Raw genomic sequence first — 24,572 nt, 5'->3', positions numbered from 1 at the left:
TGTCCTAACTGAAACCAGCACAGAATGCTACATGCTATTATAGGCTCCTAGTCATGTCAGGAGAGTCCCAGCTATGTAATCTGCTTTCGACTGTTATTGACTAGAATTAAGAGGGAGCGCAGGACTGGTTGCACAGAGAGTGCCCCAAAACAGTGTCTCTAAGGACACTGTAATAGCTGTGCAGGAAGTCCTCATTTCCTCAAAAATTGCATGAAAATGAACTTGCAGCTTAAGGAAAGTGGTTGTTAGAAACTGTTCTTCTCCCTCACCCCAAGAACCTGCCAATTTGAGAAGCTTTTTGAAATAGTTAGTTTCTATCATAAGAGTCTTTCAGGCTACTATGTCGTCTTAGGTTAGCAAAATGGTCACTGCTATCCTCACTGTTCAGCTACAAGTTATTGGTACAGTTTTCCTTGTTGACAATAAAACTCATGAGCAAATTAATCAAGTAAAAAAGTGAAAGAGCTTTGAATTAATTGCAGTGGCCCTCAAGCTCTACTGCAGAAGGGGGATGCAAGGCAAAGATGGGTTGAAAACGATAAAATGTTCATCTCTGCAATCAGCTACCTGTTCTCTTAAAAATTCCCATGAGTGCTAGAATGAATAGCGTGTTCCATATGTTGTGAAGTCAGTTGTGTATGTGAATACCATGATTCACTTGATACCCACATAATAGGTAGTTTGAAAAGAAAGTGGTACAGTACAGTGCAACATTTCATGACTTAGGGTAATTGCAAAATAGGCAATGTTTCAGGAATACTGTACACTTGCACTGTTTCTATGCCAGAGGTACTCTCCTTACTTTCCTTCTCCTAAGAAAAAAAAAAAGACAATCTGGTATAGGAAAACAAAGGCAAAACTGGTATGTCATGACAGTTATATCTGCATTGTGGCTCTTTCAATCTAGATCTCGGTTTTTCTACAGGTTATTGTTAGTCAAGTCACTCTAAAAGCTCAGTGAAGTAAAAATATGTTAGACTATTGTACATCTGAGGCACAGTACACACCTGCAATTGTATGTCAATGAGGGATGTAATCCAAATTCCCGGAATTTTTCTTAGTGTTAACCAGTAGAGGTTAATAGAGTTGGTTGGAAGGTGATCTCTCTCCACTGGCTGCTTTTAACCACTGTCTAGAGTGGGCTTACCTCTTACCTATGTGGAAACTTCAAATTCCTGGATTTCCTGTATTCTGTTCACTTATTAGCTGAAGCCTATACAGTGAAGATTTCTGTCTGCATTATCTGTACTATCTTCTATTTCCTTCTCTGACATCAGAGGTAGACTCAGAGGGCTGAGATTTTGGCGAGAGTTTCCACTGTGGCTTTTCCTTTTTGAGTTAATTGCCTGCTCTTCAGTTCTAGATGCACCCTCCAGCAATTCTGCTATCCTAAATAATAACAAACAAGGTGTGGTAGAAATTTCTTTTTGAAACAAATGATGAGAAATTACATAAGCATGGAAATGATCTTAAATAATCCTCTAACATCAATGAATTAATTCCTTTGTGTGCCTACAACATGTTATAGATGTTGTTGTTATTCTCTTATGAATAAATGAAAGTACTTTCATAGGTGTAAAGTGAAATCTGAGCACGCAATGAAAATTCATAACATTCCTCTACACTGAAGTAACTATTTCATTGTTTATTTACTTTCCTAATGTTTATTTCCTTTTCTCTCTATTCCTCAACACTGAATTAACAATTCCATTGCTTATTTATTTTCTTAATGCTTCTTTTCTCTCTATTTTTGTTTGATTGTTTATTTTTAAGAATTTCTACTGTCATTTAGACTTACTGGGTGTTTGCTAGTTGAATGAGGTTTTTGAATGCTGTTTCCAGTTCATTAGTTGCTTCCTACCCTTTAATATCAGTTATAATTTCTGCACTCTAAATAAATCACTTTTTACTCCTGAATTATGAAGTTAAAAGAAAAAAAAATGTGAATATTTACAGTTCTGCTGTTGGTCATCTAAAAAAGAAAATCCAATTGTATGTGACTTTCATTAATGATTTAACAATTGCATCAACTGTTCATATGGTAGCTATATTTATGGCAGCAATCTGCATTTATGCATATATATGCTGAGATTTATTTTTCTGCTGCTTCTAATCTGTCCTAACTCCATGTTTAAATGATGACTGGAATAATTAGTCATGATGCTCCTATCCATAAAGCTTCAACACATAAATATTTAGTCCTTAAGTCGTCTTGTTATTTATAATTCAACGATTTAGAATTTGTTCTTGCCAGCTTATTGCTTCCTTTACTGTGACTGAGAAATTCTTCTCTTGTGTTTGGTTGTAACTAAATGATTTCTGCAGTCTTCTTTAGCCAAACAGAATGACCCATGACAGCTAGTCATAGTAAACTAAGTATTTATGTTGTGTCTTCAGTCATACAGTACAAAAATATGGAAGATTAGTAAAAAGCAGCATGGCTCTTCTTTACCCACACATGATCATCAAATAACTGATTTTTGTTACCGCACCCCAGTAAAACGTGCACAACTTTTTAGGACTACTTTCAGTTTGGATTTATATTTCTTTTCCTTTTTCCACCAGAGCAAAGTGTCTGGGCAGTTAGTCTGCAGTGTGGTGGGGCGGCACCAGGGGTTATCAATAGGTTATCAAAGGTTTTATCAATACTTTGTTGGTCTGTTTTGTTCCATTCCTATTGTAGTTGGTGACAGATAGAGCAGAGGTCAGTGCTTTTCAATTTAATAAATGAAATTAGTCTTTGTTTTCTGATTAATTAGTAAAGTTGTTAAGCAAAGTGCAAGTTGAGTGACATCTGCAAACAGAATTACATACTGGTGAGATCCCTATAAAACTCGGTGAGTGCTAGGATGGAAAGCAATACTGTTTTAAGAGTCAGTTTCTGAAGGTTTGTTTTTTTCTATTTGGACAAAGCATAATGATTTATTCAATGATTTATTATGTTAGCACGTATCTTTTTCATTAAATTATCTTTAATAAGTAGGCTGCCTATCCGTTTTGTCAGTTTTATGGCATGTGTCTGATGGCTCTGAGCTACATGAAGATTAGTTTATATTACTTTTTGTTAAAAAGGAAGCTTGGTGAGCTGGTGAGTAGGTGTTTTAAAAGCACCTCGACTGACAATCTCCAGTTATCCCAGCCATCCCAAGCTGATGTCCTGTTATAAAAATGCACTTTTGGTCAGCTGCTGCTTTGTTTCCCATTGTCTCACAAATAGATCCTCTGTTCACACCCACCAGAAATTGGGAGAGGGATGATGAACAATGCGTCACAGGTCTGTATGCAGATATAAAACGAGAGCCTGCCATGGTAGGTGGGCACTGTGCAGGCGTACAGCAGCCTGCTTTGACGTATGACTGTGACATACAACTTTTCAAATGAAATACCTCGAAGAGAGATGATTATTTTGGGGCTTTGCTGTTAAAATTAGAATGAAAAGGGAAATTGTCATTTCTGGTGAAAACAGATGATATTGGATTAAGGAAGTAACCCTTATGCTTTGGGTTTGACATTTTGTGATAATACCAAGTATAAGACAGCAAGTAGACTATTCAAGCTGATATAACATCAAGGACCTACTTGATTGAGCAGTGATTATTTTTAGGCAACAGAAGGGTTAAGCATGGTTGTAGCTGGAAGCTAGAGTTCATGTGAGGTGTCCTGCTGGTAGCTAAGCAATGAGCTTTAGTAAACTACTGCTAGAGTGACCTCTGACTAATCCCCAGATAAATCACTTCCATAGTGCTGGCTCATCTTTGTGCTCCTCTGGTGTGCAATCTGTCATGATTTTGCAGCATGTGCTGACCTCAGTTTTTTTCATTTGTATGCGTCGAGAGATGTTACCATCAATTCATTATCTTTTCACCTTTTGGAGTTTGTACAGTACAGAGCTGTGTTTCCTGCTACTATTGAAATGGCAAGTGGTGCAATTTGTTCACTGAAAAAGGTATACGTGCTGTTTTTGAGAGTGTTGCAGAATGTTTTTACCAAGCTGTTGTTGAACAGGACCATAAGATGTTTCAGAACTTGTGGAGTTTTGTAGTAGCTGAGTTTGCAGCTGAATCAGCTTATATATAATGGTAATATTTCACCTTTGTGTGGCACTTTCCACGAGCAGACTCGAAGTCCTTTACAGAGGAGATCACTATCATTTTTTCCATTTGTTGAAACAGACATAGAGAGTTGGAAATATCCTAATCCAGTGTCTGATGGCTTGATCCCACCAGCTTGACAATAAAATGCACGTGATTGATAGTGCTGCACTTGAATGGGTTTCACAGCAACATTCTCCTGTGGCTTATTTGTTTTCAACATACAAAATTTAACATGCTAGGTTTTTCATGCCTTCGTTTCCTGCAGACTTACGGTACCTCTGTGCCAGGCAACAGATATTGTTTGCTTTTAGAGAACACTTCATGTTTTCCAGGCACTCTACATTCACTAGTCTGTGTCTAATGCCAGTATATCATTTTCCACTTGCACAGAAAAAAAACACTAAGGTGGAGATGGTGTGCTGTGGCCATGCCTCTTGTCACCCCAGAGTTGGATCCCAACACGGAGCTTCCAGCCTCCAATTCCTGTGCTCAGAACATCCTCTTTTGTCCAACAGCTGAACAGGATGTCAGTGAGAAATGCTGTTATGTTTAATGAGCAGTTAAACTAGAAATGTATTTAGGAATGTGGTTAAAAAAGATGGTTTGTTGGACTAATATTTCATGCCTATTAAAATGAATACTCTTTACAAAGAATTAATTTACTGATTAGTCAGTAGGAATTGTTGTGACTCAAGGTGCAGCTAAACGTGTCTGAATCGTTGGAGCCTGGTTTATGCAAAGAGCAGGATGTTTCAGGTTGGAGCATGTGAGATCCAGATAGTCAAAATAAACTGGTGGTACAAGGTATGCAGGTGGGACAGACCAAGAAACCTAACTGCTGTTCTGCACAAGAAGTGACACTTCCTGCTGGGCACAGCACTAATAACTAACTCTTTTAATTCCCCCCCATCACATTGACACAGAATGGTTCAAAGCCCTTTAGTCTCTAGTAATAATCCTTAACACTGATACAGCATTCTGTACATTTTTTTATTTTTATTTTTACAAAAGTTGGCTTGTTACTCCACGCAACAGCCCTTTGAGAGTGGAAGAAATAATTCCCCGTGTCAGGCCGCACCTTGTGGGATGTGCCAACACGGGCGGGTTTGTAGGCTCCCTCAGTGGGAGCGTGGCGATGATGTGGCTCTGCAGGAAGGGGGAGCAGTGCAGGTGAAGGCAGAGCACAAGGCTGGCGTTTATCGGTGCTGACGGTGCAGGGGAGACTTCTCCCGAAGGAGGACACCTCCCAGGCAGGCCCAGCAGGCCCAGTAGAGGGAGCGGAGAGAGGCCTTTGTCCACGTGGGCTGTCGGCAGCGCTGGGAAGTACAAAACCAGGGTGCTTTTCCCATAAAGGAGGCCAGAGAGCCAAATCCAGAAACCAGGGGATAATGGAACTTATTTAGGGCTGCAAAGATTTTTGTGATTAAAATAGCTTGTTCAGAAGGTTAATGAAGGGCAAAAACGCTGCCGCTGTGAGAAGTGGCAGGCATGCGGCCCCGGCCTGGCACCTCCCCGAAGCTGCTGCTGTTCTGCCTTGATCTGAGAGCATTGGAAAACTGCCGAATAAATTCTTATTTATTTATTGATCAGTTAAATTACTTCTGGTTGAAAATCAAATCCTGGGCTTGTAGAGTGGCCAGTTCCTGTAACGGCTCCTGACAGACACAGTGCTGAATTTCCAAGTCCTTCACTGTGAGCAAGTGCTGCTTCACATTCATGGCCTCGCTTGCTGCCACATGACGCCATGCTATGTTAAACCTTCCCAAGCTGGAAGCTTTTACAGCTGCCTTTTATTTTGGGACAAGTGTAAAAGGCAGTCTTGGTCCTTCAGAAAAGCAAATAGGTGTACCAATAGAAGCACCATGCAGAACTGGGCTGTGGTGGACCAAGCAGTGAACGTGGCACCCAAGCCGACACAGGACAGAGAGAGCTGGTGCTGGTGAGAGCATGGGCGGTGAGCTCTGCGTGACTGCAGAGGTCAGAGGGATGAGAGGCTCTTGTAGTGCAGACAGAGGTGCAGATACTGTAGCTGTGAATAGGTACTTGGGAGTTGCAGGAGAAGAGCAGGCTGGAAGGGGCCTCAAAGTGTGCATAGAGGAGCTCCCTCTGTCTGGGACATTGCATACAGTCTGAATACATAGCACTCCATTAAAATCTGACTGTAGTATCACTCACTCTTAATTGAAACAGTGCAAAACCCCCTGGAAATTTGCTAAAAGTTTGGATTCAAAAAAAGGCATGTAGTAAATACAGGCATTGCATGTATATTTGTACAACTGGCCCGTTTCACATTGCTTTAGACCTTGTGCCCTGTATTACAGACACAGAGCAATGCTATTTTTATTCACGGTTAGCATACTGAGCTGTGAAATGCAATGGCTTGTTCTGAGCTATTGTTTGCATTTCTGTGCTGAAAGGCCACTGTGACTAAGGTTACCACATTTCTGTTCAGAACTTCCTGTAGAGAAATGCATGGGTGTATACTGTATCCTTCACCTGCACGTGCACTTTGGCCATGTCCAACAATGTAGTGTGAATTACAGGAATATAAAATCCTTTTCTCTCTCCAAAACCATGTTTTGTGCTGAAGAAGAGTGTTCTGGGAAACGTTTTGGTTTTAAGTTTGCAATCACTGGTGTTTTAGAAAATGCTCCATCCAATTCAATTTATTGAAGTGAGACCTATTTAGTGAGTCTTCAGATGAGGTGTGCAAAATCTTATCATTATCCATATACCATGGATTTACCCTTCTGTTTCTCTGATAGCACCTCAATGTTTTGTTCTTTCCCAGCCATTCTTCTACTACTCATCCTGTTTCTGGTATTTGAAAATGCACAGTCCTTTGAAGACTGCGCTCCCTTCACCTGCTGGGGCTGGGAAGTTCCTTCCTAAATTTCTTAGTAAGTTAATCAAGTTGTTTTCTGCGAAGGTCACAAAGTATTCGATACTGCAGAGAATTCTTACTTTATCTTGATGAAAGCTGATGGATTTCACAAGAAAGGAATTTGAAATCCTTTGTGTTGATAATTACTCCAAGGGTGGAAAAAGCTGTTTGGAACAGGTGGCATATTAGATGCATTTCTCTATTCCCATAACATCATCACTTCTAAGTTATTTGGGAACATTGATAAAGCAGTTACAATATTTCCATGCTGGTTTTATTTTCAGTGCATTGTATAAACTTGTTTTATTTCATCGTATCAATGAGAAAATTATTTGGTAAATTTTTCTGTGCTCTTGTTTTTGCTATAGCTGCGTCACAGAAGGAAACATTTTTAATAAATGTATTTGTTTAGTCATGCTCTCAGATACAAAGATGTGTGAATGTTCTGGCTCCAGATACTATGGGTTATTTTGGTCACACGCTGTCACAAATATGCAGCTGGGATATTGAGAGATTGATTGCAAAAAACAGGGTGCCTACTTGGTTCAGTGTTATGCTTGCCTTGCTGGAGACACTTAATCTTGCCAGCTGCACATGTGTATATGTATTCTTGCACAGTCTGAAAATCTTCAGAAGGTAGAATGTCTCACTTAGTTTAAGCTAAGTTTGTGTTAGTGCTTAGTGTTTAATTCTGTGACTCTTGGAGTAGCTGCAGTTGATGGAAGTACAACAAGATTTCAAACATGCCAGACTTTCAGAATTAATCCTATCTGACCTTTCATCGATGTCATTATTTTTCAACTTCTCTTGAGTTAGTTTTTCTGCTGCTGTAATACAGCTGTAGGATGATGTGTCACTCAGAAAACAAACTCAGGTTCCTTTTCTGTCATTGATGGGCACGATTCACATTGATGTAAAAGGTAATCACATATGTATGCTTAGAACAGAAACTGTCCCAAATGTTCCCTGAGTCACAGATTCCTTCCCTGGGAGTTTGCGTCAGGTTAGTTGTTAACATACTTTGATCAGGGTTCAGTTTTGAAAAATATAAAGCAATTTCAGGCTTACAAGTCTACTCCATTACTGTAGAATTGCAGTAGAGTAGCAACAGTGAGATCAGGTTGATGAGACTGTCTCTGTTGGATTAAATAAGCTATTTATCATGGTCTTGGTCTTGCACTGAAGCAGTAGGAGATTTGGTATTTACGGATCGTGGGATCAGGCCTTGAGCAGCAGTTTGTGCAGTTTTTATTTAAATAAAAAATGAATCTGTCATATGACATGGGGATGGTGCCCTTAGCCATTACCTAAACATGTTACTCTAAATTAAAACAATAAACCAATAGCAACTCCACCCCACAAAAAATGGTAGTAGATTTAATTAAACCTCTTAGCTCTGGCCACCTTCAAGCCATATTTTTCCCTTAAGCCACACTGACAAGAAGCTTCTGTAAAAACATCAGCACCTTGGCAGTGTCCTCAATGTTAACAGATGTAGATGATTTGGGATGAAGGGCAAAGTAAGCACTAATGTTCTTCTCATCAAATAGCTCTATTTGGTCTCTCCATTTAAACGAAGGACGTCTCACTCTGATCTCTTCTGCCAATCTCATCTATGTTATGTGGCATTAAGACAGCTCAGCTTTGAAGTAGTGCATCACAGGCAAGTGTTTGAAGTCCACATCAAAATCTTTTAAAATCAGCTGTTAATGATACACTTTTGCCAGGCAGAGATGCTGGTGGTTTGGGTAAGGATGGACTGATACGTGTATTGAGGCTGATGTCAATAATTCTGTATTCTTTTTGTTTGTTTTCCCAGGCTGATGTTTTTGTGGTGTGTGTGCTTATATACATCTATTTGACTTTATTTGCTTTAGAGTCATGAGTCTGAAAGACAAGGTCAAGTGATACATCTAATGCATCAGTCATAGGAAGGAATAAAACACAAAAATAATGTTGTGCTTTGATGATTAAATTGAATAGCTCTGAGCTTCTTTAATCCCCTCTGAAATATGTATTGATGGGTTTTTAACTGTTTTAGTGTTCCTGCTTCAAAGAGGGACTTTCTTTTGGTATGTATAGGGGAAAAAGGTAAACAAAGTTATCTGTAGGGATTTTTCAATCTATATGTCGTGATTATCCTGATGTTTGGACAGTTTGCTATGAAATAATGGCAGTAACGCAGTAAGCTAGTTTGGTTTTTGAGGGAACCAGGTTCAGAAAGGTACAGCTATCTTAAGGAATAAACACTGGAAATTGGCAACTCTGCCTTTAGTGTTATTAACTGTTAATGTTTATTTTCTTACACTTTTTTTCCTTACTTGTCTGAGTTTTTCCATTGGCCGGCTGAAATCGTTAAAGTTGATGACAGTTAGCAATGATCAGTAGGTCTTTTTGCAGCACTTTGTCACTGGGCACATCTGATGTGTACAGTGTTACTCTTGCTTCCACTAAGGTTGGCAGCTGTGACCTCATGGGAGTAGAGCTTCTTCCACTCTGAGCCCTTTTGAAAGCATTTCTCTTCAATTTCTATGAAATACAGAAATTAAAGTTAATAGTAGTCAATGCTATTAAAATTAAGCGTTAAGATGTATGCTCATCCTCAACAAAGTTTTTTTCATGTCTTGAAAACGAGATTATTTTTTTCTAAGCCACTTTCTGGTTTCTTGTGCACTGTCATTTCATTTGTATTCTGCAAAACCCTTTTCTGCATGTAAGGTATCTCAAGTCAGTTTGTAGAACTCTTTTTTTTCCAGTGCTGAATCTCCTTTGAGCAGAAGCTGTCTTCAGTATTGAATTTTGCAATGGTTTTTCAAAGCACAAAAAAAGCCCTGCTGAAATGTAGGTTGTAATCTCAGCTTGCAGTAGTTAGGTAAGGAAGTCTACATCTATTCTGTTTTGGCACTCTGACATTAAAATTCCTCATGAACATATTGCCTTGTCAACAGGATTTGGTAGATAAAGCAAAATTATATTTAAAATTTACCAGCCTATGCACAAATCTGTTTCTGTCTTCTACTGGAATTATGATGATGATGAAAAATTAGTGACATTTATTGCTCATTCTATGACCATTACTTGCCACAGAATAGAGCTGTGTATAGGTTGGATACAGTGACTGAATATTGCCTTTCAAAGTTAGACATCATTTTTGTGATAGATAACACTATATTATTATTATTATTATTATTATTATATTATTATTATTATTCATAATTATGTTTATAATATTTACATTAAATTTTATTTTTATTTATTTGTATTTATAATTATTTATATTTATTATTATACTATCAGTTATTTATTCCATAGGGTGTCACTATTTGACAAGAACTAGCTGTTATCATTCCACAATGCTTGAAGTGTAGGCCTGAGAGAAGGATATGGAAGATTTCTGAACCAAGTCCTCTGCTGCTGAAAGCAATCTCAGCCCATCATTTTGTTTCTGAAATGGCCAGGCCTATCATCGCAAACCCTGATTTTTATTTTGGTTTTTGTCATTCCCTTTTCCTTGTGCACTGTTCAGAAATGGCAAAAGCTGACTGGGATCCTGACTGATACCTGAACGTAATGTTTCACATTTCTGTGAATGGTGGGCTGTTCACAGTCGATCTGTTTCGGTCTGCTGTGATTAAATGCCTGTTTTCAAGCTAGTTTGGCTTAGTATCATATCACTGTAATGTATTTCTGTACCATTGGATGTGATCATTATCCACCTTTCAGTGAAAGAGGACTCCAGCTTCTCATCTCCCAGTTTGCTTTTCTTCAGCTCTCGTTGTAAAAGCATAATTAAAAAGTTCCCTCCATTCAGAAGTAATCTTCATTTCAAAATCATCTAATTATGTGCTTTACACTGAGAAGAAGCAGGAAGATGGAGACGTATTGCACAGATAACAGAGTGTGGCATCAGACTACTAAGTGGTGTCACACACAACACTGTTGCCCTACTTACTTGTTTTATTGGCTGAAAATTTTAATTATAGTGCTTCTTTTCCGACTGGTGACATGTTAAGTGCTCAGAACGTCAGGTCAAAGGTTGAGGACTAGTGATTTAACTGAAAATATCTCCAAAGTTGTTATTTCTATCTGCAAGGAAGAACTCAAATGTTCTTTGTGTTTTCTGTTTTTTGTTTCTTTGTTTTTTAATACAGGCTGATTATGAAGATGTCATTTGGCATAAGCAGAGGTATTTTAAACTGTTGTTTGTACTAAACCAAAATATATTCTCTGCACATCTTATGCACTGGCCAATATATTCAAATTCTGTTAGCTGGTGTTTTCTTTCCCAGTTATGTGGCGTTCTGTTTCCTTAAAGTTCAGCGGTGTAGAAGACCTCTCTGCAGAGGTGCCATGGCTGCCAGGAAGGACCAGCCTTCCTTCTCTGAAGACTTGAGTATCTTGCTGCCTGGTCGGACATTCATGTGCCAAGTCTTGTCTGGGGTTGTGGCAGCAGCCGCTGACCCTGCTGTGGGGTGCTGCGCTACGCTGTCCTCGCACCTTCTCTAGGCATTGGGTGCGATCTTAGATGTTTTGCTGTGTTTTCCTCTCTCTGTGCCAAAAAGCAGAAAGAATAATGTGCTAGAGGATGGCAACTCCAGTGTGTTAAATCCAAACAATAGACTGATGTACTCGTGAGGACAAGGGAGTCTGAGAGTGAATGGAGCGCTGGCAGGGCGATGCCAGAGGCTCGGGCTGCAGACAGTGAGAGGCCTTTGTTTCTCATGACTGCCTTAGCTTTTGCAAATACAAACATTCATTGCAGAATAGAGGACAGCAGCTTTTCTAGCTCACACAGAGCCAGCCATATCTTCTCTAAGCAAATTTCTAAAAGGTGTGTGTATATGTACTTATACAGGAATATAGGAACGGATCCTTTATTTTGAGCACATGCAGGAGTGCCATGGGAAGAGGAGACCTTCATATCTCATGGTGTGGGGAGAGGGTACTCCAGGCTAATTAGCAACAGTATTCTTCAGGAGGAATTATTTCAGCCTTGTTTTTTATTATCGTCTTTGTAAACATGGAAGTGCTCTGAAGAGATGAGTGTTTTCCCGCTGTTCCTGAATGCCCAACCCGATGACAAAAGCTGGGTGTGCTTTGCATGCTCACATATACGTGCTGGATGGTCTGCCCTCTGTCTTGGTTTGTGCTAATTCCACTCAGTTTCTGTTAATTTCTCCACCTTCTTCATTAAAAAGTATGCCAGTTGTGCAAGGAAGGAAGTCATGCACATTGTTTGGTTTTGTTTTTTCAGTGCTTGTTTGGATTGAAATAATAAGGGAGGGCCTCAAGGCAATTTTGAGGCAGGCTTTGATACACACTAGACTGGGTAAAGTGTCTCTGTTGGAATTAGCTGTTGGATGAGGAGAGGTGGGGCAGTGACTGGCAATTCAGTACTGATAGCTTTGGAAAGGCTGCAAGATGAGGCATGGGTGTGGGTTCATTCTCTAAAATGAAGCCGTTGTTTCTCTATATGAGTAGTAAAGCATCTTTGTAAACAGAAGGCTGGGAGGATTTCGGGGACTTGCTCAGGTCTAAAATGTTAATGTGCTTTTACCAGTTTCCTATTAGTATTCAAAACATGAGGATCCTATTTCATAACAGCTCCAGAAGATATTTCTGTAAATCACCTGATGATTTTGGAAAGTGCTTCTTGAATAGCAGTAATAAACTTGATATATCATCGAATCCTGCCACTCTCACTACGTGTACCTTCGTGCCTCGCAGCTGGAGCAGTAGATGGAACTCGTGTGGGATTTCTCAGCTACTGGAGCTGATCCTTCAGGGAAGTGACAATTACCATGAGGCACACTTATTTTTTTGTCCCTTTCTTGGCAGCACAGTATGGTGGTTTTTTGTTGTTTTTTTTTTTTTCCTGACAGTTTTGTTAAAGTGTATTACTGAGGTTGCGTTACTTTGTTTTTTGAAAGCCTTCTGTACTTTGGGAACTAAGCTAAAAATAACATTAACCATCACAGAGGATCCATTTCGCAGGACTTGAGTTTAACAAATCTTCACATATTTAGCAATATTTAATACATGAAATGGAGCTGGTGATCTACAAATGAAAAGCTTATGTTATTGCTGACTTCCTGTGCTAGGCAGCTCCTGAAATCAGACCAGAAGTTTCCTACTTTATAATGGTATTGGTTTAGGGATTTTTTTCATACATCAAAGAGCACCGGGGGAAGAAAAACTGCTGGTTCTGTGAAGAAATTATTCTCTGTTATTGACTCATTGCAGGAACTGTCTGTGTGAGAGGAAGACTGTGTGTTGTCAATTGTCCCATTTAGGCCTAAATGTCACGCTTTTGGTTGGACTTCTCTCATGTCCTTCTGCATCTCTTTTTGAACATGAGCACCAGCATAATTCACTCTGGCCCCTGATATGCAGAGCCACAGGCATGTGTATCCACCCCGGATGAACTCTGGGAGCAGGGAATGAGGAAGAAGCAAGAGTGTTTCTTCTTCCTTTCCCAGATGGAAGTCTTCGTCTCTGCTGTGAGCTGCCATACTGCCGCAGGCCTCGCTCGAGCAGGCTTGATGCCCTTGGTAAAGGTGATGTCTTATCAGGCCCATGTTTTAATTTCCCCATGCCCAGGGCTGGCATCCCTGGCAGTTAGGCATACCTAACCTGGGCTGTCCATAACCTGGCACCAGGCTGCGTAGTTACACTTTCCCACTTTTCCCACTGAGACTGACAGCTTGCTGTATGCGAATGTGTGAACTGTGCTGTAGTCATTCGCACCTATCCTGTGTGTTAAAGGAAAGTTGAGAACACAAAATTAGGTTGCTTTGATCTTAACACTTTCATATTAAATTTAAAGCAGCATCCAGCCATTTCCTTTTACCAAAATGTGAAGAACCTGCTTTACCCAATGAATTCCTTTGGTTAGATGAATCACACCTTGGCTCTCGCAGATAGGAGATGTTACCGGGGCTCCCTTTAGCCTACATCCGTGTGCAGCATGAAGTAGATGCTGGAGTTGTGCTCTTATCTGGAGGCTTGGGGATGCTCTTGAAGATATGTAACAGCTTGAGAGCAACCATGTGATCTGTAATTTAGCTTCTTATTTTCATCAGCACCTTTTTTTTAAATGTCAGCAGTAGAACCCCACACCTCCTGGAGGGCCTTGAGGGTACAGAAACCACAGATAGATTTTTCATGCATATTTCCTCACTTCCCCTGCATAGCATTTACTTGTGGCCTCAGCAGGCATTTGGAGACTGTGCAGACTTCATATATGCTGTTTGAACATATATGCATGCCTGAACTTTTATCCACCATTACAGTACTGTAAGTGCAGCTTGGTCTGGGGCTTGGCTACACTCTTTAGTTAAATCCCCACCCAGCTTTCTAAATCTTTGGGGTAAATTTTTATTCCTTCTTTATCCATTTTCCAGTATGTAAGACAGAGTTGAACTCACCCAGCTCACAGGAGGATTTTGAAATATTCTTTTAAATCTTGGAAATATACAGTATGGTATAAGTCATGTATTTTTTTTATTTTAAAAAGAAGCCAGGCTATAGAAATGCTAATTTCTGTCACTGTTGTTTTGTAGTCTATTTTTCAGTCATACAGTCAGGGTTTATGGGTAGAGGCCTCTTTGGGGTGAGAGAAAATTGCTTGCCTAGCAAATTAAGATCCCTTTTTAAAAATTTATTTTTATAATGAGAAGAAATATCTTTACAACAAAGGGATCCTCTGCTCCAGAGCTGCTACTTTTGTCCTCTGAACAGTTCTGCTTGAATTTTTCAGATTCAAAACAATTCTGGGAAAAGTTGGGGATTAGATCAGAAGGATGAAGGGTTTCTGTTGCTAACTCTGCTCTTGGTTTCTCTATCTGTAAGATAGCATTAATGATCTTTACTAATGAGCACTGATTAGTGGGGTGCTTTACCAGACACTCTGAATAGAAGTAGCTGCAGAAGAACATAGTGTTATGGTGGTAACAGGTGTTTTAGTCAGGTTTTGTAGAACAAAATGATGGCTGCTTGAACTGCAGGGGCAGCCTCTGTCCTGAATGAGCATCCTGGTCACCAGCAGCCTAATTAGCCATTCAGGGAGCTTTATCACTGACAGCCTTGTATCTGCCATGTGCTTTACGTTATTGCTGTATTGCTAACATTTATGGTAGAATGATTGTTGCCAAGCTGGGGACATAAAACATAAGTGTCCTTGAGAGAATAGCTGGTAATCAGTATGTCTTTGTGTTTCAGAGATGAGCGAAATCAGTCAATCATTGTAAGTGGAGAATCTGGGGCAGGGAAGACAGTCTCTGCCAAGTATGCCATGAGGTACTTCGCCACGGTCAGTGGATCTGCCAGTGAAGCCAATGTTGAGGAGAAAGTCTTGGCTTCCAACCCCATAATGGAGGTAAGAGAGCTACTGCACTAACTCCTACCCTTCAGTTGCAGTAATTGTTTGGGGGCTAACATAAGCATTCAGTAAAGAGATCAATTCTTACTTTTATAGGCATCAAAAAAACCCAGACTGAATATGTTTTAAAATTTCATTTTTAATCCATTTACTGGGAAGTGCTGTAATCATTATTTTGAGCAGTATTTATGAAATGGTGTGAGAGATGGAGTAATGTTACAGTATTGTTGAAGTATTTCACATAACAAAGTACTTTTATAGGAATACTGCTGTAAATCTTTTCAGCTTTGTAATACTGGTGGTTGTTGAATAAAGTAATTACTAAATTTTAGTAAAATGTCATCATGGAAGTTAAATTGAGAAAGCAAACTTATATGAGATGTACACAGTTTCAGAGGGGAAAAATGACAGAAGACGTCATTTGGCAATAACTAGCTCAGACCGTAATGTTTCAGTTGTGTACAACAAAGGTTGTGCTAACTGTAGTCAAGTCCCAAAGCCATTGGCTTGGGAGCACGGACGCTGTCAGTAGACTGCGGGATAACATGTACAGTTCCCTACTGCTCAGAATCTCTGTTCTACAGGAAGCTCAGGAGATGCTGTAATTCTGATGTCATGGCCAAGCAGAAAACCTGATCTGAATTATTTTCTGTCTTTTGTGTCTTTGCCTACATGTGTAGATCCAAGTCGTAGCTGAAGTTAAGGAACCACAGAATCGTAGGGATTAGAAGGGACCTTTGGAGACCATCAAGTCCAAGCCCCCTGCTAAAAGCAGGTTCCCTACAGTAGGTTGAGCAGGAAAGTGTCCAGGCAGGTCCTGAATATCTCCAGAGAAGGACACTCCACAACTTCTCTGGGCAGCCTGTTCCAGCGCTCCGTGACCCTCACCGTAAAGAAGTTCTTACGCATGTTTGTATGGAACTTGCTGTGTTCCAGTTTTTGGCCACTGACCCTTGTCTAATCACTGCACACCACTGAAAAGAGCCTGGCCCCATCCATTTCTCTCCCACACTTTAGATATTTATAAACATTGATAGATCACTCTGTCTTCTCTTTTCCAGGCTGAACAGACCCAGGTTTCTCAGCCGTGTTTCAGAGAGGAGATGCTCCAGGCCCTTAGTTATCTTTGTGGCCCTCCTCTGGTCTCTGTCTGGAACCTTGTATAAGGAAATGATTCACCAGAGATAAGCAGTCTTGGGGGAATTTCTTAAGAGAAATAGCTCTGTCTATGAACGTGCACAAGCTAAGAAGGCACATTAACTAAGAAAATGCTTAGGATGATTGATGTCTCGTTAGATGTTTAGCATCTCTATGCAATACTATGAATTATTAATGGGTAGACATGAGCAAATGGAATGCACACAGTGAAATGTGAAATGCAAGATGCTGTCATTGTTTTTTTTCCTCAGATATTTTAAAAAATGAACTGTGTTTTATTCCTTTTTTTCCTCCTGCCATGAGGAGTTCATGATACTCAGGCTATAGCTGCCCCATCACAGTTGTGTGTGTTCTGTCACAAGGTAATCATGCCTGGTTTGTAGTGCTGTGTGGTGGTTTGAAACTGTTTTGTGGGATAAAATGAGCTGTCTCATGATGGGCAGTGGGCTCTGCTGTTGAGTAACCAATGTGTCCAGTGATGGGAAGAAGTCAGGAGTGCTGAGCTTTGTCTTGAGCTGCACCTACCCCAGCAGTGGCAGCCTGGGCCCGTGGGAGCAATTAGGAGTGTTGCATGGGTGAGCTAGTCCCTGAGTACTTCTTTCACTGCTCCAGCGTTAGTGTTATACCGTCTTTGGCCATGTTGAGGTTTGTTGGCACTTTCATTTTATTTTCTAGGAATAATGATTTCTTGAACCTGTGAAGATCTAAAGTTGGAATTACTTTAGAAGTTATATTTGGATGAAAGTTACCCTTTTAACTTCTAACACTTGAGCTTTAAATAACCTTTAAAATAAGTGTTGTGAAATGTGAAGTTGTACACAAAGACTGGGGTAGCAAAATTAATGTTTTGAACTCTTCAGCTGGTAAATCAGCAGAAGCACAAATCAGAAAGAAGCTAAGTAATGAAATTTAGAAACATTGAACTTCACATTTGCTAAGTTGAGCAGAAAGTAATTTTAATTTTTTAATTTCTATACCACAATCACCATTACTGTCAGAATTTCACATCATGTTTGCTTACTAAATACTCTAATACCAAGTGACTATTATAAATTGTACATTTCTAGCAACTTTTTGAGTAATTAGTTTTGTAGCTAATAACTATATACAGTCTGTCTATTGCAAATGTAGAAATAGTCAAGTCTTAAAACATATCTTTATATGTAACTTCCTTCCTCTCTTTCTTTGCTACCCTGTGTAGCTATGCAAAGTGTACAGCTTACTGGGTACCTTGGTCAGCAGTCATTATAATGCCGAAGACTTTCTTAACTGTGTTCATACATACAGGCGTGGGACTTTGGAATAGGTCCTTTCAAAGTAATAATTGTTTTCTGAAAATATTGTAACGTTACATTGCTACCTACAACAAAAAATACATCATGGTAGCAATAATTTTAAAACACAAGAATACAGTTTGAATGCATTCAGTTTGAGTGAATTCACTATTTCTTAGAACTGCAAAGATGCAATTTGGTCTTACAACCTTTATAGCAACTGTTCATCTGATAACCACTTGGACATCTGCTTGGCCGGGCGTGTGTGCTGCTGCTGCTGTAATGTGGTTTCTGAAAGTCTAATCCCAGCTTTTGATGCTGTACCCTGCTAGCGTTTACAGATTCACTGCTCTTCTGCTTACAGATTTGGAATACTGATACTCAGCATGGCTATTTGTACTCATTTGGTTTTGCCCAAATTTATTTCAGTACAGAGTTCCTGTGGATGTCTACGTGAATAAAAAACCTGGGACATAGATACAGCTCTGCATTTTTTTAGTTGTGGTGCATTTCAGGGTTAGGTACTTGATCACATAAACAGTGGCATATGAATAAAGACAAATGTGCTGTGTAAGAGTTACACCGAATGCTATTCCTTTGGAAACAGAGATATCTTTCGGACTTTTTGAAAGGTGAATTGCCATATGATGACTATAATATGATCCCATTTAGAAGAAAAGCTTCTTTCCTTTGAATTTCAGCATGTTGTGATTTGCATGTCTCAAAGTTCTGATATTTCCAGTCTGGTACCCATAGTGGTGTGAATCCTAACACAGGTGAGGTGCCATAAGTCACAGCTGCACCAACACTGCTTTGCAACCGTGGCTATCATTTCCCTGGATATCACAGGAGCACATACTATTGAAGACATACCTTAAATATTTTTTATTAAGAATAAAGCTATTTTGAAGTAATCTAAATAAGTTACGCACACACTGAAGACAGAACTGAAGACTGTCTCGGAATCTATAGCCAATCTGCTATTGAAGGAATTTAGTTTCAGGCAAACAACATGGGTCTGTACATGCTAACTTTTAGATTATATTTAGGAACACAGTAAATATTTTATAACAGTATTTTTGCAGAGGGAGTTTGGAAATATAGTTGGTTCTGGAATAATAGCAATAAAACTGTTAAGAGTATAGGGGCAGTTTGCTGGATTATGGCTTTGCAACAGGTAGATTTACACAGGTTGCAAGTACTATACATGTATCTTTGTACATACAATTGCGAATATATACAGTGTGAAATAATAAATACAGTTTTATTAAACTCTTAGAAGAAAACTTACTCTATGTGAGGTTTCTGTTAGACTCTTTAATTCCTTTTAAAAGACTATAAATGATTTTTTAGCTGGAAAATGAGAGTATGTGGAAGTGAAATCATTACTAGGAAAATCAACTCCAGATCTCATGTCAATGAAATAACCATATTTTTGATGACCGGGCAGAGATCATTCTTGATTGTTTTGAAAACTGGACAAATTAATGTTTATGTATTTGTGAGCCATGTAGATAATTAAATAGATATGATAATTTCTAATAGTTCTTCAACCTTTACAAAATTCCCTTTTTTCAGTCTATCGGAAATGCCAAAACAACAAGGAATGACAACAGCAGTCGCTTTGGGAAATACATTGAAATTGGTTTTGATAAGAGATATCGAATCATTGGTGCTAACATGAGAACTTACCTCCTGGAGAAGTCAAGAGTGGTATTTCAGGTAATACTGATGCAATCTTCTCATTTTATATTTGTGTGACTGTGTTTTAAAAAAAAAAAGAAAAAAAAGCTGTTGCTTGCTGATGTTAGGTGTCTCTTGTCAGAGATGGTTCTAATGTATTTTTACTATAGCACGTGTGGGGAAGGAGGAGAGAAGGAAACCATGTCACTCTTCAGTATATGAATTATTGATAGCTGTAAAATGTGTGTTAAAAAGGCTGTGTATTTTAACAAGAAATATCTTCAGTGCACAGCTAGATATGAGTTTGTGCTTGCCATAGTGTTATAGGATCAGGCTTCAAAACCTAACAGAAATACTCATGCTCAAGAGCTTTCTGTTGTGGTTTGTAAAGCTGCCATCTTAGCTCACTTTAAATCTCTTGGTAAAACCCACTGCTATCACAATAATCACAAATGAGACTTAAGAGAATATGTAACTTAATCTTTCTTTAACTCTTTTCATTTTGGTATTTAATACTTGAGCAGATCTACAACCTTTTAGTCTCCTATGCTTCCTCTCCATATTTGCTTACTCTATAGTCTAGAGCTTAGTAAAAATTGACTTACCCTTGACTGTCTGCCTAAAGGTATAAAGCAAATAATTGCAATTTGTACTGTGTAAGGGTGTTATACGAGTACTGTTGTATATACCAAAATAAGAGAAACTTGCTGTGCATGACTCAGTAAAGGAGAGTCTTTTTTCTTGTTTTTGTTTTGAAATTATGAAGTTTAGAGCCCTTAAGTTGAATTACGGCGTTAGTCATGAGTCATAACCTTCTGAGCTGTGTTTGTCTTTCATTTTAAAATTCCAGCTTTGCCTTGGCAAGAAAGATATTCCCTTCACTGGCTTACTATAAATGCTGAAGCAAATGGTATTAGTTATTTTTGGAAAATGAAAAGCCTTTAAGTATGATCATCGCACTCACCCATAGAATCCTGATCTATATTTAAAAGTAATCTACAATTCTGAAAAGCGAAATCATGCACTTTTTTTAAAACAAAAATGTCTGCATGCTTCTTACTGTGGAAAATGGATTAAATTAATAAATCAGTATCTATCATTTCTTTCTTTATCTTCCTTTTTCCTTGTGACTTCTGTGCTCTTAATGTAATGGTAGAGAATGCATTAAACCTAGTATTTTTTTTTCTGCTCATGGATGTTTCTGGCACTTGTTAAATGGTGAAATATAATCAATCCTTTTCTTTTAAAGGCAGAAGAGGAGAGAAATTACCACATCTTTTACCAACTATGTGCCTCTGCAGCATTACCTGAATTTAAAACTCTACGCTTAGGTATGAAATTCACATTAGTTGTGTTGTGCAATTGTATGTACAAAGCAGTATGTCTGAGCTTTTTTGAGTCTTAGAGCCAAAAGAGGAAATGCTGGGTTTTACATTCTAAACTTTTTAACCCTCATTTGAAAGATATTGAGAATAACTAAAATGGCACATCTCAGACTTGGTTCTTTTTAGTTAGAAAGTAATGGATTTGCTTATTCAGCATACTTTAATACATTGCGACTGTAATCATTAAAACTTACTAAGTCCAGATTCCATAGTAGTTTTCCAGTTGCAAGGGTGAAATTCTCTTCTCTTGGTCCTTTAAAACCTTTTTACCATGTCTCCAGCTACTGGAAAATTTTATCATTTCTGGTATAAGCACCTGAAAAACTTGTAGAGTACTCTGTATGTGCACACCTCCACTTGGGCTGTTACCAACAATTATTTTACCATCTCTGCTGATCCAGTGATCACAAATCTGATAAGTGGAAAATTCCTTTTTTTCAGATGTAAATGCAGAGACAGGACAGATTTCTCATTTAAAAGGAACTGGTACTTTATAGAAGAAATGGGCTATGATGACAGGCAATCCCCTCATCATTTTAAAAATTCAATATGAATTTCAATGCTTTTTGTATATTTTTAAAAGTTAGCTTCTTAGTGGGAAAACTGCACAGTACGTTAGTACTGATTTCTGAAATGTCTTTCTGGTTTCCAAGTGTTTCTCTGCTTTTCTAAACCATCCTGACACATTTAGGATTCGCATCTGCTAACATGGGAAAGAGAGTAGCTTATGTAATTATAACTAAAGAAGCCATGTAGGAGACTCCTCTTGCAGCTTTTCTGAAACGTTAGTAGATCAGAAGAGGAGATTTTTATTGCGGCTGAAAGCATGGCCACCAAAACTGTTCGAAATGTATACAGCGCCAAAGAGAACTGCTTTCCCAGTGAAGCCCAGTGCTCTCCCCGGAGTGGCAGGAAGCTGTCAGTTCTTCAACCAAGATTTCTCAGCCAGGACAGATCACAGATATTTATAAGATTAGGCTAGACTATGAAAGAGAAATGAGAAAAAAACAAGGACAAAATAGATTTATTTATTTTTAATATCCTCATACAATAATAGCATAATAATACCAGCAACATAACCCCAAAGTGCTGCTGTCAACTTTGCACCTACCTGTGGGGTGGTTGGCTCAGGTTTGAAGAATGATTGCTTCCAATGTGGTTATTCTGCAGGTGTGGAAGTATGAACCAAGATTAGGTAGAGAATATGATTGAGGGCCTATTGTAACAAGTAAGGTAACAAGTAGCTTAAGAATGCTTATTTGCACTGTGAAATCTTGAAAAAATTATTCTCCAGAACAAGTAGGTGCTACAAGCCAGAAAATGAAAACATATTGACATATTTCCAATCATAGAGTCTGCTAAGAGCAACTTAACCATTACACAGCTTTACAGATGTGCTGTGAATTTCTGCATCAGTGTGTGTAAAAGATTTTATTTATTTTTTTATCTTACAGGGAATGCAGATTACTTTCACTATACGAAGCAAGGTGGAAGCCCTGTGATTGATGGCGTTGATGATGCTAAGGAAATGGTAAACACCAGGCAGGCCTGCACTTTGCTAGGTAATTTGTAAAACGTAATCATATCCCAAATGTTATATGCTAGCAAGTGTTTTCTGTATCACTTGTGTGTATTTTCTTCATACTTCTTTGTGTTTAAAAAGCAGGAGAGCTTGCTAACTTCTGGTATTGAGATATTTTTATTGTGTTTAGGGGATATTAAGCTGCAGTGGAATCACATATCTAGAGTAGGAATGAGACACATGTGAACATAAATGTAAGACACATGTGAACATAAATACATGTTGGATTCCCTTGGAATAGCATATGAAGTGTTGGAGGTCTCTGAAAAAGCACTTTGAAACAGCAAAGTAAATAGTTCATATTACTGGATCTTTTTCACATGTGGTAATAGAATGTTTTTAATAGAAATGAAGCCAAGGAACATGTTCAATACCAAATTCCCCAAAAATAACACACACTGGTGGCAGTTTTTCTCTTCTCAATAATTTCTTTCAACAGTAACTCATGGTTCTTTACTTCTTCATCCACTCAAAACGTTTAATTCATCATTTTTCAGGGATTAGCGATTCCTACCAGATGGGAATTTTTCGAATCCTCGCTGGCATCCTTCACTTGGGCAATGTGGAGTTTGCATATCGGGATTCTGACAGCTGCACCATTCCTGTGAGTAGTAGATGAGCTCAAGGCCATGGTTTCTGTCCTGGCAGCTGTGCGTTCTGCTTGTTTGCAGAAGGATTTTCGTCCGAAAAAAAGTAATAACATAAAAACAAGCAATATGTGTTTGTTTCTAATATATTAACATTTTCAGTTTCTTTTGCAGATGGATCCAACTCCTCTCAATTTAGAGCTTTTAGACAGTATTCTTTGTATTGAAACTGTGGCTGCCTTAATTTCTTTTCAGAACTGTAACTGATCTGTCCTAGAAAAGTCTTCTAAACAGCTTTGAAGTCCTGGGCAGGTGTCTAGATCTTTATATTCCTACATGAATACATTTCCTGCCCATAGTATATGGTTTGCAGGATGGACTGATTTTTGTTAAATGCCAAACTAGCCCAAATAATTGCAAAGCAAATGGTTTCCAAAGGTCTCTTCAGTGTCTAGATGACAGGAGCCAAGGATATACAGATGTGACTCTTTTAAGAGTGTCATGGTTTTATAAGTCTTTTTTTTTTTTTAACTTTGTTGGTCAGCACCAAGGAGTGCACAGTCTGATATGAAAGCAAACTCTTTGTTAGTAAGGACCAAAGCTTCCTACTGCACTCCTTATTTTGAGATTAGAAGCAAAATGATCTGGCTTCTGTTCTGTTTTTGTCACTCTTCTTTTCCTTGGATTCAGAAGTGAGCAGTTTCTCCTTCTGTCTTTCCTTGAATATCTACTGCTGTACTACACAGCCTTCATCATTCTCTCCCTTCAAACAGTACAAGCAGTTGCAGGGTTTATTCTCACTTGGCTAGCAGTTGGTTTCTCAAGCATCTGCAGTAGCAGTTTCTGGAGCTGAGACAACAGGTCCTTCATAGGACCACAGCTAATCAGTGTGCCTGGTCTGAGATTGTCTGTGGGATCTAATGGATAGCTGCTGTGAAACCACAATAGACTAGCTCTTTGGTGTGTCTTAAAAAGGTTTTCACTACAAATAAAACATCATTTAATGATCACAGGTAGGAAGCTGATGATGAGCCCCAGAACGTGATGAGGTAGCCTGGATTGTAATGGGCATCTCCAATGCAGGAATCCCACTGGATGGTGCCCCATTACCCATCACTCCCTGCCATGGGTGTATATAATTAGACAAGAGCACTACTCAGGAGTTGTAGTCCCTTCTGTCCCCAGCACATAGGTGATGTCCTGTCCTTTGCATTTCACTAGTTTCTTCGCTCAAAAGTGAAACAGTTATAAGAACTCAAAATGCAAAGTCCATCCTTGTGAGGTTAGGAGATTCGTTTTTGCAGAGGTTTCAGGTTCCCTGTGTCGGGCTTTTTGATTAACACGAGTATCAGGAAATGCCTTAGGGGAAACTGATTTGGTAACTTACTTCAGTGATGGGAATGTGATAAATGGGCAGGGAACTTCTTACATTCTGGAGGAAGATGAGGTCAGGAAGCTGCTGTTGTTGCTTATTGTTAGATCACTGCAGGCAGGCAGTTCTTTGGATTAAATGATTGCATGTGAAATATTAGTAATACTGTTTCA

The 24,572-nt window shown here is 38.9% G+C and overlaps 1 protein-coding gene across 25 annotated transcripts in view; it reads left to right on the top strand.

The window, feature by feature from the left end:
- Positions 1-24,572, top strand: part of MYO5A (myosin VA) — a 104,040-nt gene that overhangs the window by 30,300 nt on the left and 49,168 nt on the right. For all 25 annotated transcript variants that reach the window (XM_040570253.1, XM_040570266.1, XM_040570262.1 and 22 more), the window contains exons 5-9: positions 15,199-15,355; positions 19,369-19,512; positions 20,723-20,804; positions 22,313-22,420; positions 22,938-23,044. In XM_040570253.1, the coding sequence (XP_040426187.1) occupies positions 15,199-15,355; positions 19,369-19,512; positions 20,723-20,804; positions 22,313-22,420; positions 22,938-23,044 (598 nt within the window). The remainder of the gene's footprint in view (positions 1-15,198; positions 15,356-19,368; positions 19,513-20,722; positions 20,805-22,312; positions 22,421-22,937; positions 23,045-24,572) is intronic.

The sequence above is a fragment of the Cygnus olor genome, chromosome 11 (assembly GCF_009769625.2).
Source record: "Cygnus olor isolate bCygOlo1 chromosome 11, bCygOlo1.pri.v2, whole genome shotgun sequence".
In the NCBI taxonomy this organism is placed as follows: domain Eukaryota; kingdom Metazoa; phylum Chordata; class Aves; order Anseriformes; family Anatidae; genus Cygnus; species Cygnus olor.
The sequence above is the reverse complement of the archived record's forward strand: the minus strand, read 5'-3'. Positions and strand labels throughout refer to the sequence as shown.